This window comes from Urocitellus parryii, chromosome 15 (assembly GCF_045843805.1).
Source record: "Urocitellus parryii isolate mUroPar1 chromosome 15, mUroPar1.hap1, whole genome shotgun sequence".
Taxonomy (NCBI): domain Eukaryota; kingdom Metazoa; phylum Chordata; class Mammalia; order Rodentia; family Sciuridae; genus Urocitellus; species Urocitellus parryii.
This window is the reverse complement of record NC_135545.1, coordinates 41,033,404-41,045,516: the sequence shown is the minus strand read 5'-3', so window position 1 is coordinate 41,045,516 and position 12,113 is coordinate 41,033,404. Positions and strand designations below refer to the sequence as shown.

At 47.4% G+C, this 12,113-nt stretch overlaps 1 protein-coding gene across 3 annotated transcripts in view; it reads right to left on the bottom strand.

The window, feature by feature from the left end:
- Positions 1 to 2,321: 2,321 nt before the first annotated feature.
- Positions 2,322 to 12,113, bottom strand: part of Cdh5 (cadherin 5) — a 36,280-nt gene continuing 26,488 nt past the window's right edge. For 2 of the 3 annotated variants that reach the window (XM_026392627.2, XM_026392628.2), the window contains exons 8-12: positions 10,377 to 10,519; positions 9,178 to 9,302; positions 8,711 to 8,819; positions 6,467 to 6,712; positions 2,322 to 4,308 (exon numbers count right to left, since the gene is read on the bottom strand). In XM_026392627.2, the coding sequence (XP_026248412.1) occupies positions 3,791 to 4,308; positions 6,467 to 6,712; positions 8,711 to 8,819; positions 9,178 to 9,302; positions 10,377 to 10,519 (1,141 nt within the window). In that variant the 3' untranslated portion in view covers positions 2,322 to 3,790. The remainder of the gene's footprint in view (positions 4,309 to 6,466; positions 6,713 to 8,710; positions 8,820 to 9,177; positions 9,303 to 10,376; positions 10,520 to 12,113) is intronic. The other variant, XM_026392629.2, reaches the window with a different exon arrangement.

The following is a 12,113-nucleotide window of genomic DNA, read 5'->3' as shown; positions in this document are numbered from 1 at the left end:
TTCTCCTTCTTACATTGTTTCACACATGAGCTCTTGGGGGACACCTCACATACAAACCGTAACATGATGTTAAAATAACTTCTCTGATCATAAAATTACATGTGGATTATAGAAAACTTGGAAATGCAAATAAGAAGGAAAAGAAAAATTATTCACAATTTCATATCCTAGAGGTACATATTTACTAGAAAAAGAAAATTGTTGGGATCTGACTGTAAATATTATATTAGGTTTTGCTTCACTTTTTTTTTTTTTGCTTTACCTTGAATTCAGTTCAAGGTGATCATGTCACAACATGATGTTTAATGGCTGCCCAGCACTGTTTTATGACTTTGCCATAATTTACCTAACTAATCTTTTATTGTGGGACATTGACATTGTTTCCAGTTTTTTGCTTTGTGAGTAATACTGAACTTAGCATAGAGGCAGATACATCCTCTGAGGCTAATCCTTAGAAGGGGGATTGCTGGGCGGCCTGGAATTGGGTTGTGAGGATCAGAAATTCAATGGGTCACCTCTAGGACAGTGGGATTTAACATAAGGATTCTTGACCTGGGAGGTTCCTAGAACTGAGACAGGTAGGGACTTCAGCTGTTTCTAGCCCAGAGTCGACCCTCCAGGACCGGCTTGGGACACCCCAGAAGGTCAGAACAGCAGAGTTGGATGTGGACACCGAGGCAAGGGTCCCTGGGGCGGGGAGGGCTGATGGGGGTGGGTTGATGGGGGTGGGGTGGGACTATCACAAGCCCAAGGTCCCAGCGTCCTGGGCCCGTTACTCCTGTGACTTGAAATTCTCCGTGTTAGCTGCAGGAGACCTCAGTACCCCATCCTCTGGAGAGGGATGAGTGACTAGGTCCTGCCTGTCTCCCCAGTTAGAATCTGGCACCAAGGAGGAGCAGAACCGGAGCCTAGGCGGGTTGGGCGGTTGGACTCCGCGGCCACCTCTCTGATCCAGGTTGTCTGTCAATGTCCAGGACCCCTAGAGCCTGCAGTCTGTCAATATGTCCAGGAACGCAGCTGCGGGAGGAGTAGGAGGTGACCCTGGAGCGGAAGGGGAGGGTTGGTGATGTGGTTCAGGGTTGAGCATTTGTGGACACAGCTCGCCCCCTAGTGGTCATTTCCCCGTGATAAGTGCGCCGTGTGCGGAGGGGGAATACTGATCCAGCCTCCAGCTCCCAGGTCTGGGGAAGCCAGGGGGCCAGATCCAGCCCCAACTCTACTCTTACTGGGTGGTTCTGGCCACATCCCACCCATCTCTGGGTCTCATTTTGGTCATCCGTGAAATAGAAAAAGTCCTGTCTGCCTCATAGATTTGGCCTGGGGTGGGGAAGGATTCTAGCTGCCGTTCCTCTTTGCCCATTTTGGTCAGGCTGGGAACCCCGGCATGGTTTGAGCATGCATGTGCAGAAGATCCTAGAGAGCACTGGGTTTGGGCTCTGAAATGGTGCTGGCTAAAGCCTCCAGACTCAGGGTGGGCCCTCAGCCTCCATAAGGATCTCTCCTCCTGCCTCTGGTTAAACAGGAGCCAAACAGAGGAGATGGATGGAGTGGCCAAGAACTCAGAGCCAGGCCTCATTGGAGGGTAGGAAATGACAGACACTGTCTCATTCGGAGGTGACTTAGGGCCTGGGCGCTTCTGATTTGAAGCTCCCTTGATGCAAACAGCCTTTTCTCTTTGGGCATTTGTTGAAAACAATCAGTACTGACTGCTTAACAAGGCGGCTGTGTCAGTCAGGGATAGCAGCTGGGCCAGCAAGGAGCTGACCAAAAAATTTAAAAGGAAAAGTTGAGGAATGAGCTGTCCATGGAGGGTTTTGAAAACTTTGGCATATTCTTAGGACTCTAGAAGTCCATATATGTGTAGGACTGTGTGTGTGTGCTAAGGAAAGGCCCTGCCCTATTTGCCAATTGCAAGTGGTGTTGCAGCCCCAGGTACCCGAGGCCCTGCCTTCCGTGTAGACTGTGAGCAGGAGGGCTGGGGTGTGCATAGGGGGTAGGGGAGGGTGCTGGGCAGAGAAGGCTGGACTCAGTGTCCCTTGTTATTTTCTGTTGCAATCCATTTTGCAAGCCCACTAGGTTCCTTTGATGATGGCGGTGGCAGTTGTATGTGTACCCGTGTACATGTATGTGTGCAAGTGTTCATATACATGTGTGCACACACGTGTATTTGTTTCACATGAGCTCTCCCAGCTTTAGAAAAGGAAGAAGAAATTCAAGATTTTTCTTTATTTAGGTATAAAAAAAAATACAGTACGTCTCATTCACCAGTGTGGCCAATCTAGTCATTATCTGTAGAGCAATTACTACAATTACAGAAGATAGAAGGTTACAAGAATTGTTTATTCAACTAAAAATCCTGAATTAAATTTGTTAACCTAAATAGCGACCTGCTTATTATGCAACAACCCTATTCTATATGTTTGTGAGGGCTACGAACTTGTAAGTATTATTAGTAAAATAATTATGAAAAATTAATCATTGGTTTAAAAAGACGTCAGTGTTACCTACAGTGCCTGGCAGTGTGAGGGGCCTTGCAGGGGAAGGAGGCTTGATCTGTGATGAAGGGTGGGCTGGAGAGCTTGTGTCCTCCCTTGTCCCTCTCCTCATCTGAACGCCACTTCCACAAGGCATGTTTGCAGTGAAAAGTTCCACACGCAGCTTAAAGTGGGCAATGCACAGGTGCTGCCAAGCTCGGGCAGGGCAGGGGCCTCGCCTTCCGCAGGGTGTGCCTGGGGGTCAGTTCCCTGAGATGTGGCAACCACGAAGCGTAAAGGCAAATGGCATGGCTCTGTCATACACTCACATTTGGGTTTGGACATTGGCCAGACTTGTTGAGGGCCACATCTTGGTTGCCTCTAAATCAAGAGATAAGTAGACGGAGAAAATAAAGGGGGAACTCGGTGTGACCTGTTGAGGCAGTGACAGGAAGAGCTCGTAGGCTCCAGAAACATCTGCCCCCTCACAGGCAAGCCTGGGTGGGTGTGGATGAGTGTCAAGTTGGGGTATCACCTACACCAGATGCCCTCCGGAGATGGTGGGTAAATGGAGGTGGCCCTCACCCTATGATCTGTCACTCTTAGTCTTCACTGTCTCTCCAGGATGAATTCACAGTTGCTTCAGGTTCAACAAGCCACTTCCCTGAATTTGGCTGACCGGGTCAATGCTCTGTACAGCACAGTTACTGGAGTGGCAGGCCAGTGAGGTCACCTCAACCCAAGGTCAGGAGCTGCCAGGTGGCCCCTTCTTTCCTCTTGTCAGGCCTGGGGAGGGGCTGGGGAATGGTGGGGCACTGAGAAGGCATGAGGGAGTCACAGCAGGCAGGTGAGGGCAGGCATGATGGACAGGCTTAGTCTCCTTTGGAACAGGGCTGCAGAGAGTCTTATCCCACAGGTCATGCCATCCAGCCCTGTCACCAGGCAGACAGTCACCAGGATCTCACCAGCCCACTTCCCCAGGGACCTCTGGGGAAGACCTCCCAGCTATTGAGCTCGATATGCTTTGCTTGGCAGCTTTGCAGAGCCAGAATAAGTCTTTGGGTTAGATGTGTGGTCTGGGGGCCAAGCCCAGAACTGACTTTCCCAGCATTTGGGGGTAGCCATCACTGAAATATGCTCCTAGATATTTCAGAGACCTGGAGTTTGCTACCCTGGGGATGGTGAGGTCTTTGGTGCCCACCAGAGAGGGTGCTGGACTGGAAAGTCAGGGCCACACTTGGAAGGCTTGGTGCCTGGTGTCTGAACGGCCTGGGCTGCAGTGGGTTCGGGTCCCCAGGACCAGAGGGCTATGACCTCTAATACACCAGCTGCTCGCGGGGGTCGGAGCCGTAGAGCTCCGCCAGCATCTTGAATCTGGGACCCCAGTCATTGAGGAAGTCGTAATCAATATCTGAGTCAGAGGAATCAGTGCCCAGGGAGCTGAGCGACTCGGCGATGGACTCGGAGCCCTCATAGCCATAGATGTGCAGCGTGTCGTAGGGGGGCCCGCCGCCATCCTGGTCCGCCTCGTCCTTCTTCACCTCGATCATGGTGGCCATCTCCCCGGGCCCGCCGTGTCCCCCGGGAGCCAGCCGCGGTGGCTTCTGCACCTGGGTGTAGACGGCCGGCTGGGCGTCCAGCGCGGGCCGTGGGGGCTTGGTCCCGCCGTGGCGCACCGAGTTCAGCACTGACACGTCATAGCTGGTGGTGTCCATCTCGCCGCCGCCCTCTTCGTCGTAAGTGACCAGCTGCTCGTGGATCTCTGGCACGCTCTTACCGTGAGCACGGGCCTGCTTCCGGAGCCGCCTCCGCAGGAAGATGAGCAGGGTGATCACTGCCGGCCAGCAAGAAGAGCGAAGGGCCATCAGACCAGACTCAGCGCCCGGTGTCCCCACCCCCACTCACCTGCTCCCCCCGGCCTCGCTGCAGATTCCAAGGCCAGCCCAGACTCCCAAGGATACCTCCAGGGCTGGGCCAATGTAGGTTTGGCTGGGTCCAGGCACCAGGGGGGTCCACCCCACCCCATGGGATAGTCATCTTCCCTCCCCCATGCTCTTGACAGGGCGGTGGGTGGTGTGGTGTGAACAGAGTAGGAAGCCTGTTCATTCTCTTCTGCCTGTCTCAGTCCTTTTTACCTGCATCCTCATTTCCTATCTCTTCATACCTGGGTGGCAAATATTTCCATGTCATCTCCAAAAGGCCAGGAGGTTGGGGCAGAAGTGGGGAAAGGGTTGGAATTTTGAGTGCAAACCTTCTGAGTCATTATTTTGATGAGCCTGTGATGATGATAATGGATAATGGTGGTGCTGGCGGACGTGATACTCATTGCACAGCAGCCACCACTCTATTGAGCACCTACTGTATACATGCTTGGGACTATATTGGGCACATTCTCATATGATCTCACTTCATGTAGGAATTGCTATTTCTATTTTAAAGTCAAGAAAACTGATCTCATGGAGGCTGTGCGACCCACCTTGAGTCCTGTGGATCTGCACCCTGGTGGAAACTCTGAGGGGTGTGGCCTTATCAGTGTCTAAGATCCCTGAGAAGGGGGTGGACCGTATGGTACAGGGAGTTCCTAAAATTAAGTCAGGTCATCACCCTGGGCTCTGTCCTGCTCCCCTTGAGTTACTTCACAAGCTCTTCTATACATAAGGGAAGTTGGATGTCCTGAGAGACATCAGTTTTCTTGTCTGTAAAATGGAAATGATGATTTTTTTTTCTGCTCTGCTTATATTTGGGGAGGGTGGTTATGAGGCTGAATGCAATTTTATAGGTGGTGGCAATGCCATTTTGTTCTTATTATTAGGCATTATTTGAGGGAGAATCTGGGTCTGGACTGTGTACCATGGAAGCCAGGGGTGGGGCACACCCAGAGGAGCCACTATCAGGAAAGGCCTGAAGCATATACCATGGTGCCCCACAGCATCCTAGTCCTTGTCACTGTGGTGCAAAGCTGACCTGATCCCCCACTGGCTTCTTGTAGGACTGACCCTGGGCTCATCTGATGGCAGGGGAAGTATAGGAGAATTTACCCCCTTGGGAGGAGCCCTCAGTGACTGGCATCACTTCCCCATCTCCTGTGGAAGGGTGCTAAGGGAACTCCATGCTGCTTTCTATTCCTTCAGTGGGACAAAGCTTATGGCCATGGGTAATTTCTGTGACAACTGGTTCTTTATGGACTGTCTTCCTTGTCTGCTCCAGTCCCCCTCCTGTTTATGAGATCTCCAAATAAACTACTTGCACCCAAATCCTTGGCCCAGGGTTTGCTTCCTGCTTCTGGGGAACCCAAACTAAGACAAACTCCTAAAACTTATGAAGCCCAAACCAAAAAAACAAAAACCAAAAAAACAAAACACAAAACAAAACAAAAACAAAAACAAAAACAAACAAACAAAAAAACCCCAAAACAAAAAACAGATAAATATCAAAGTTTGAGGAGAAATTCTATAAAAGCAAAGAAAATCTCCAGTGACAATCTGGAGGTTTTCAAATGTTCCATTTTAGAACTTTTAAATTTTTTTTTAAATTAAAATAGGTTTTATGTAAATAAATTCCAAGAATAGTGCTTGGCACACAATAAGTGCTCAAAACGTATATGATGTTGAATGAGTGAATGTGTAATTAGAGATTTTTATTTTTATTTATCTTTTGGTGCCGGGGATTGAACCTGGGGCCTCACACATGCTAGGCAAGTGCCCTACCACTGAGCTACATCCAGGTCCAAGCTACTTTGAAAAGGAGTTGGCTTGAAGAGTGGGGAGGGGTCTTGAGCCCTGCCCCACCCTCCCCTCTTCCTTGTGCTGTCCTCCCACCTTAGTACCCAGGTGGGTGGAACTCAGCATCCCAGTATTCTGCACATGGAAACTTGAGGCCCAGGGTGGTGCACTGGCCCAGGCTTCCTTGTGGGCTGGATGCAGGACTGAGCCCGGATCCCTGGCTTCTGTGAAGCCCCCTCAGTATTTCCTCCCCACGCCCTGGGCACTGACCTGTGATGGTGAGGATGCAGAGGAAGATGGCTACCAGCGCCTGGATGCTGACGCCCATCTGGGCGGCCGCCTCCTCACAGAAGGTGAACTCTCCCCACTCGTTGCACTTGCACACGGTTATGGACAGCATGTTGGTGCTGGTCAGGCTCGGGTTCCCATTGTCCGAGATAAGTATGGGCAGGTAATGCATCTTGGCACGTTCCCGGTCAAACTGCCCATACTTGACTGTGACATTGGCTGTGTTATCTGGAAACACCAAGGTGATAGAATGAGGCTGTTTCTAGGAGAGTCCACCCCCTTGCATGATGGAACACGGGAGCCCTCCTCAACTGCACTAGCCCCCTGCTGCCTGGACTGCTCCTCTGCCCAGTGTCTCCCTGTCTCATTTCCAGCCATTGGAGCACAGGCCTGTTCCTTCCTAGAGGGGATATTTTGGGCAGTTGCATGGTCCCAGCTGAGAAGAGTGGTTCATCTGGAATTTAAAATCCTGTGGGCAACTGATGTGCCAGTCCCCTTCTTTATCTCCAAACCCCTTTCCAAGAGCAGGGGACTTTCTCTTTGGCTTAACTAATTACTGTGTTGCTTCAGGCTTCCACAGCAATCAGGAAAAGTAAAGTTTTAAAAAGTCTTTTAGCACTGGGCTAACTCCTAGACCTGTGTCTGCCATCTTAGAGAATCCTTTGTTATAGAGGAGATTTACAATAGCAAAAATGATATCCTGATCCCCAGCAGTGAGAGAGGATGATTGCATTTGCCATTGAGGGTTCTCTGGTCAGTTTACAACTAGGAATATGCTTTGTCTAAATATTGGCTTCCCCTCCTAGCTCCACTGGTTTCCTACATAAGAATCTCCCAGGGAGCTTACACACACACACACACACACACACACACACACACACACAAACACATTCATTCTCATTCTCTCTCTCGTTCCTGGAAAGTGTGATGCCAATGGTCAGAGGGTTTACTAAGTCAAACAAGGTGGACATGCTCAGGAAACCAGTTGAAAGTCAAGACTTTTCAAATGCAAGGCAATTACATTTCATTATTCATAATTACATTGAAGTCTTAAGTCTAAATAAAAAGTAAATGATATGCCATTGGCACTTTGTGGGAGAAATGAGGGATATTGACATTTAGGACGTTCATGTGTAATTGAACCTGAGATCCATAGGATCTTACCTTCTGGGTGCATGTGTCTTTAGGGTGGAATTTAAACTTCTACCCCATGGCAGGTCCTACCCAGGTGCATTTGAAGTAGACATTAGGAATGGTATTTTTGCCACATTACTTCTTATGAAAGAGAGCCAAGTGTTGAATGGTCTGTCATTAATTGTCAACACATAATCCCCTCCTCATCCCTCAGGAGGCTTCTTAAGACAGGTCTGTGGCTGATCTCTGGGTCTGCTCCTCACTGACAGGGGATGTCAGTGGGCTCTTTCAATATAGGGGTCCTCACAGGCTTTTCAATAAGGAACGGCAAAGGTCACCTCCCCTGAAGATCCTGGGTGAAGGATTGCTTTATTTAAACCTTAGGAGGATTTCCTCTATTTTTTTTTTCCTGAGGAAGTTGCAGATAAGGTCATGAAAACCTTTGCACTTTTGACTAGAATTAAGTCAGCTCAGCATCATCGTTGCAGTAAGTGCACATCCATCAGAAGCTCTGATCAGCCACTACTGACCTCGTAGTGGCTGACCTCTGGGTTTTGATTGGTGGGTCAGATGTGCTGTGCTGTGCTGTGATTGGTGGACCAGATCCTGTTTAGGGCCACCTGATGGTAAGTAGTCATTGTAGCTGAATTAAAACAAAATTCATGATATTCTTGGGATTGAAAGCGTCACAGTTTTGACTGTTTGGGAGAGATCTCAAAGCTCCATGTGGTAGAGCGATCTGAAATCTTTCTGAGGCACAGAGACCCCCCCACCCCGTGTGGAGAGCGATTATTTGACTCATTCGTGAATGGACCTAGCTGCCTGCACCCCCTTCTTTATTCTGTACCCCTCTTGGCCAGAGCATCTTGGAGGGGAACGGCAAACTACGTGGATGTGGCAGTTTGGTCAAGGCGGCTCTGACCACTGTATGATTTATGTAGTGGAAATTGTACAAAATGTCCTGTAACATAAAAATCCCTGTGGGGGGACTGCCCCCATTTTCTGGCTTAGTCCTCGACTCTGGTGCCTCAAGAACTCAAGTAACCCCATTCCGGACCCTGTCACAAGCCTGCTGATTGCTGTGTTGCTCACCATGATTATCCGTGAGGGTGAAGTTGCTGTCCTCAGTACTCAGGGCGTATTTGAACTTGACGTTCCGTGGAGTTATGTCCTTGTCTATTGCAGAGATCTGCACAACCAGCTGGAGTATGGGAGATGGGGGATGGTCAGTGTGGTTTTGGAGTGGCCTGGGGTTCAGGCATGGAGACTTTGGGTTTAGACCTGAGCATGGCTGCCTCTCACCTGCAACCCTGACCTACATGGTCTCCACAAAGCCACTCTTTCCTCCACTGTCCTTGACCCCTGACCCCGGCTCTTCATCTACACTTCAGACATTGTCTGAGGCTCAGTTTCTCATTTGCAAAATGGGGATGGTATTACTTTCCCTCAGAGCTGTTGTTACAGAGTGCAGGAAACTCAGTGGAACTGCAGCTGGCTGTCTGCCCCTCAGCCGGCCTCCAGGGGGGCACTGCCTCACCCTCGGCCCAACCCAGACTCACCTTGCCGGCGGCCACATTCTCACACACTTTGGGCTCATAGGGCTGGGCGAACATCGGAGCGTTGTCATTCTCATCTAAAACTTCAATGTGGACCTGCACGATGGATTCTTTACCTGTGGGGACCCCTGCAGGGGAGAGGATTGGTCACTAAAGTGGGCTCAGCTCATGCCAACCCCTGGGGGATGGAAAAAGAGTGGAAACCCCTCTTTTTCAGGAAGAGGGCTCCATAGGGGTAGCATTCTGGATGGAAGAAATGTGGAGGAGGTGGCCGGTAACTCTTTGCACAAGAGGAAGTTCGCTGAAGTATTACTTATAAAATATCAAAAAGGTAAGCAACCTAAGTGCCTCTAAAAGAAGTTTCAACAACAAAATTAATAATTAGAGTAAGTAACATAATTCATTAAAATAGAGTAAGAAACATAATTCATTAAAATCCTGTAATTTAATAAGTAATTGTTATTATTCAAATAATAATTCACCCTCTCTCTGGGGGTGAATTATTATTTGAATAATATATTATTATTATTATATTATTGGGACCAGTGGGACCTGGGTTTAGCGGGAATATCTATCCTTCCCCTTGAGGGTGGTTGTGATTTTCTCATATAGGTCACGCTGAACCTCCATTTGTCAGAAGTCATACAGTTTTTGGAGAATCTAACAATCTTGAGTTGAAAACTGCTTCAGGTTTTGAATTAAACCCATTAACTGGTGCTAATACTGTTCCCTTCCCCCTACAAAAAATAGAGTTTACCAAATGTCCTTGATGATAAGAATCACCACATGGTTCTTGTTACATGCTCACCCTTGACCCCATCTCTGATCACTGCACCAGAACATCGAGAGGGGAGTCCCGGGAAACTCTGTTTAGCAGGCGATGCTCATCACTGAGACATCTACTTAGCCTGTTTTTATAACAGTGCTTCTCAAACTCTTTGTACACATGAGATTCTGATTCAGTCTGGGGTGAGGCCTGAGATTCTGCACTGCCAGCAAGGTCTCAGGTGACATTGATACAGCTGGCCCGAGGACCACACTCAGCCATGGAAGCTTGATAGCATCCCAGCCAGGGATGCTTTGCAAGGAGCTTGTAATACCTCTACAGACCCCAAATGACAGATGATACCAGCTTTGAAAGAACAAGGGAAAAAGAGAAGAGCCAGGGGCTGCAGGAAACCTCTGGAGATGGGGACACTCACCACTAGAATCCAGTTCTTTGGCCTCCACAGTCAGGTTATACCAGGGGTAGGTTTCTCTGTCTACTTCTTTCTCATTGAAAATGTGCCCCTGTTTGGTTATGCGGAAGAATTGGCCTTTGTCACTGGTCCTGCGGATGGCGTATCTGTCCAGGGGAGAGAGTTTCATGGCTTTCCATTATTTTTTTTAAAATATATTTTTTAGTTGTTGATAGACCCTTATTTTATTTATTTATAAGTGGTGCTGAGAATTGAACCCAGTGCCTCACATATGCCAGGCAAGTGTGCTACCACTGAGTCACAGCCCTCCATTATTTTTTTTGTTGAGTCCAAATTCCTCAGCATGATAGAGGAGGCCCTTCAGAAGCTCTCCCCACATCCTTCTCCATCCTTGTATCTCAGAGTTCTGGTTGTTTTCTACCACCCAGAGCAGTGAGCATTCAACATAGAGGGATTCAGGGGAGTGAGACCGTGTCTGATCTGAAGGGTGCTGGGGTACCTGAGACTATCAGTAGCCCTCTAGAGCTGAGCAGGTGACACTCTAATCAACCAGATCACAGATGTGTGTATGATCGATGAAAAGATAGGAGGGAAAGAGTCAGGAAAAAAAATAGAAAAGGAGCTGGAAGAGATAAGAAGTAGCAAAGAAGATAAAATTTGTGAAATAAAAAATGGAAACGTTCTCCCAGAAATCAGGAAGTTAGAAAGATATGAATATGTGTGTACGTGTGTGTACATGTATGTATATATGTCAATATACATATCATATGAATAAAAATAGTTGCTATGACTGAGAAAGATCCCGGAACAAACGGAACAGAAGAAATAACAAAAATATAATAAAAGAAAACTTTCCTGATCTGAAGAAAAACTGGAGACCATAGATTCATAGATGCCATTGATATCTGGCGTGTTTAATTAGGCATATCTTGATGGGACTTTTGAATTTCAAGGCTGTGTGAAGAAACTTTGAAAAAGAGGACAGACTCTCAGGAAAAAAAAATGAATTCCTTATTAATAAAGAGAAATAAGACTCACCTTGGATGCCCCCATAAAATTAAGTGGGAGAAAACATTGATAGTCTTTTTGAAGGAAAGTGTTTATTATCTGAGGATTATATAAGCACACCCAGGTGATACTAAAATAAGAAGAAAAAAACCATAAGTTTTTCTGTAAATATGCAAGAACTTAGGAAGTATATCACCCACAATAATGGGTCCTGAAATTTGTTTTTGAAAACTTACTCTAAGAAATGTCTCAACAGGAAGTAAAAGCCTGGCTTAGGAGGAATTAGAATAAAGCTGTTGATTTCTTTATCATACATAAGAATGCAATGGTGTGTGTGTGAGTGTGTGTGTGTGTGTGTGTGTGTGTGTGTGTGTGTGTGTGTGTATTGTTTTAACTAGAAAATATAAATCCAGGAAAACTTTTAAAATTTTATACATAGAAGTGAATCTGATAGGTAGAAGTAAAAATGGATATATTCCACCCAAATATCTAGGAGGGGGAGATAAATAGGTTTATAGCAAGGATGAAGGACAAGAAACAACACCATTACATTTGAGAAATGGGAAGTGTTAAACAAGAACTAAAAGAATTAAGATCAAACATATCACTTATGGTAAAAAACGTAAATAGGTTGAACACAAAGTGTGTCAGTTTAGATGAAAGAGCAAAGCCACGTGCATTCTCCTTTCAAGAGACAACTTAATGTCAAATGACCTAGAAAAGTTAAAAGGA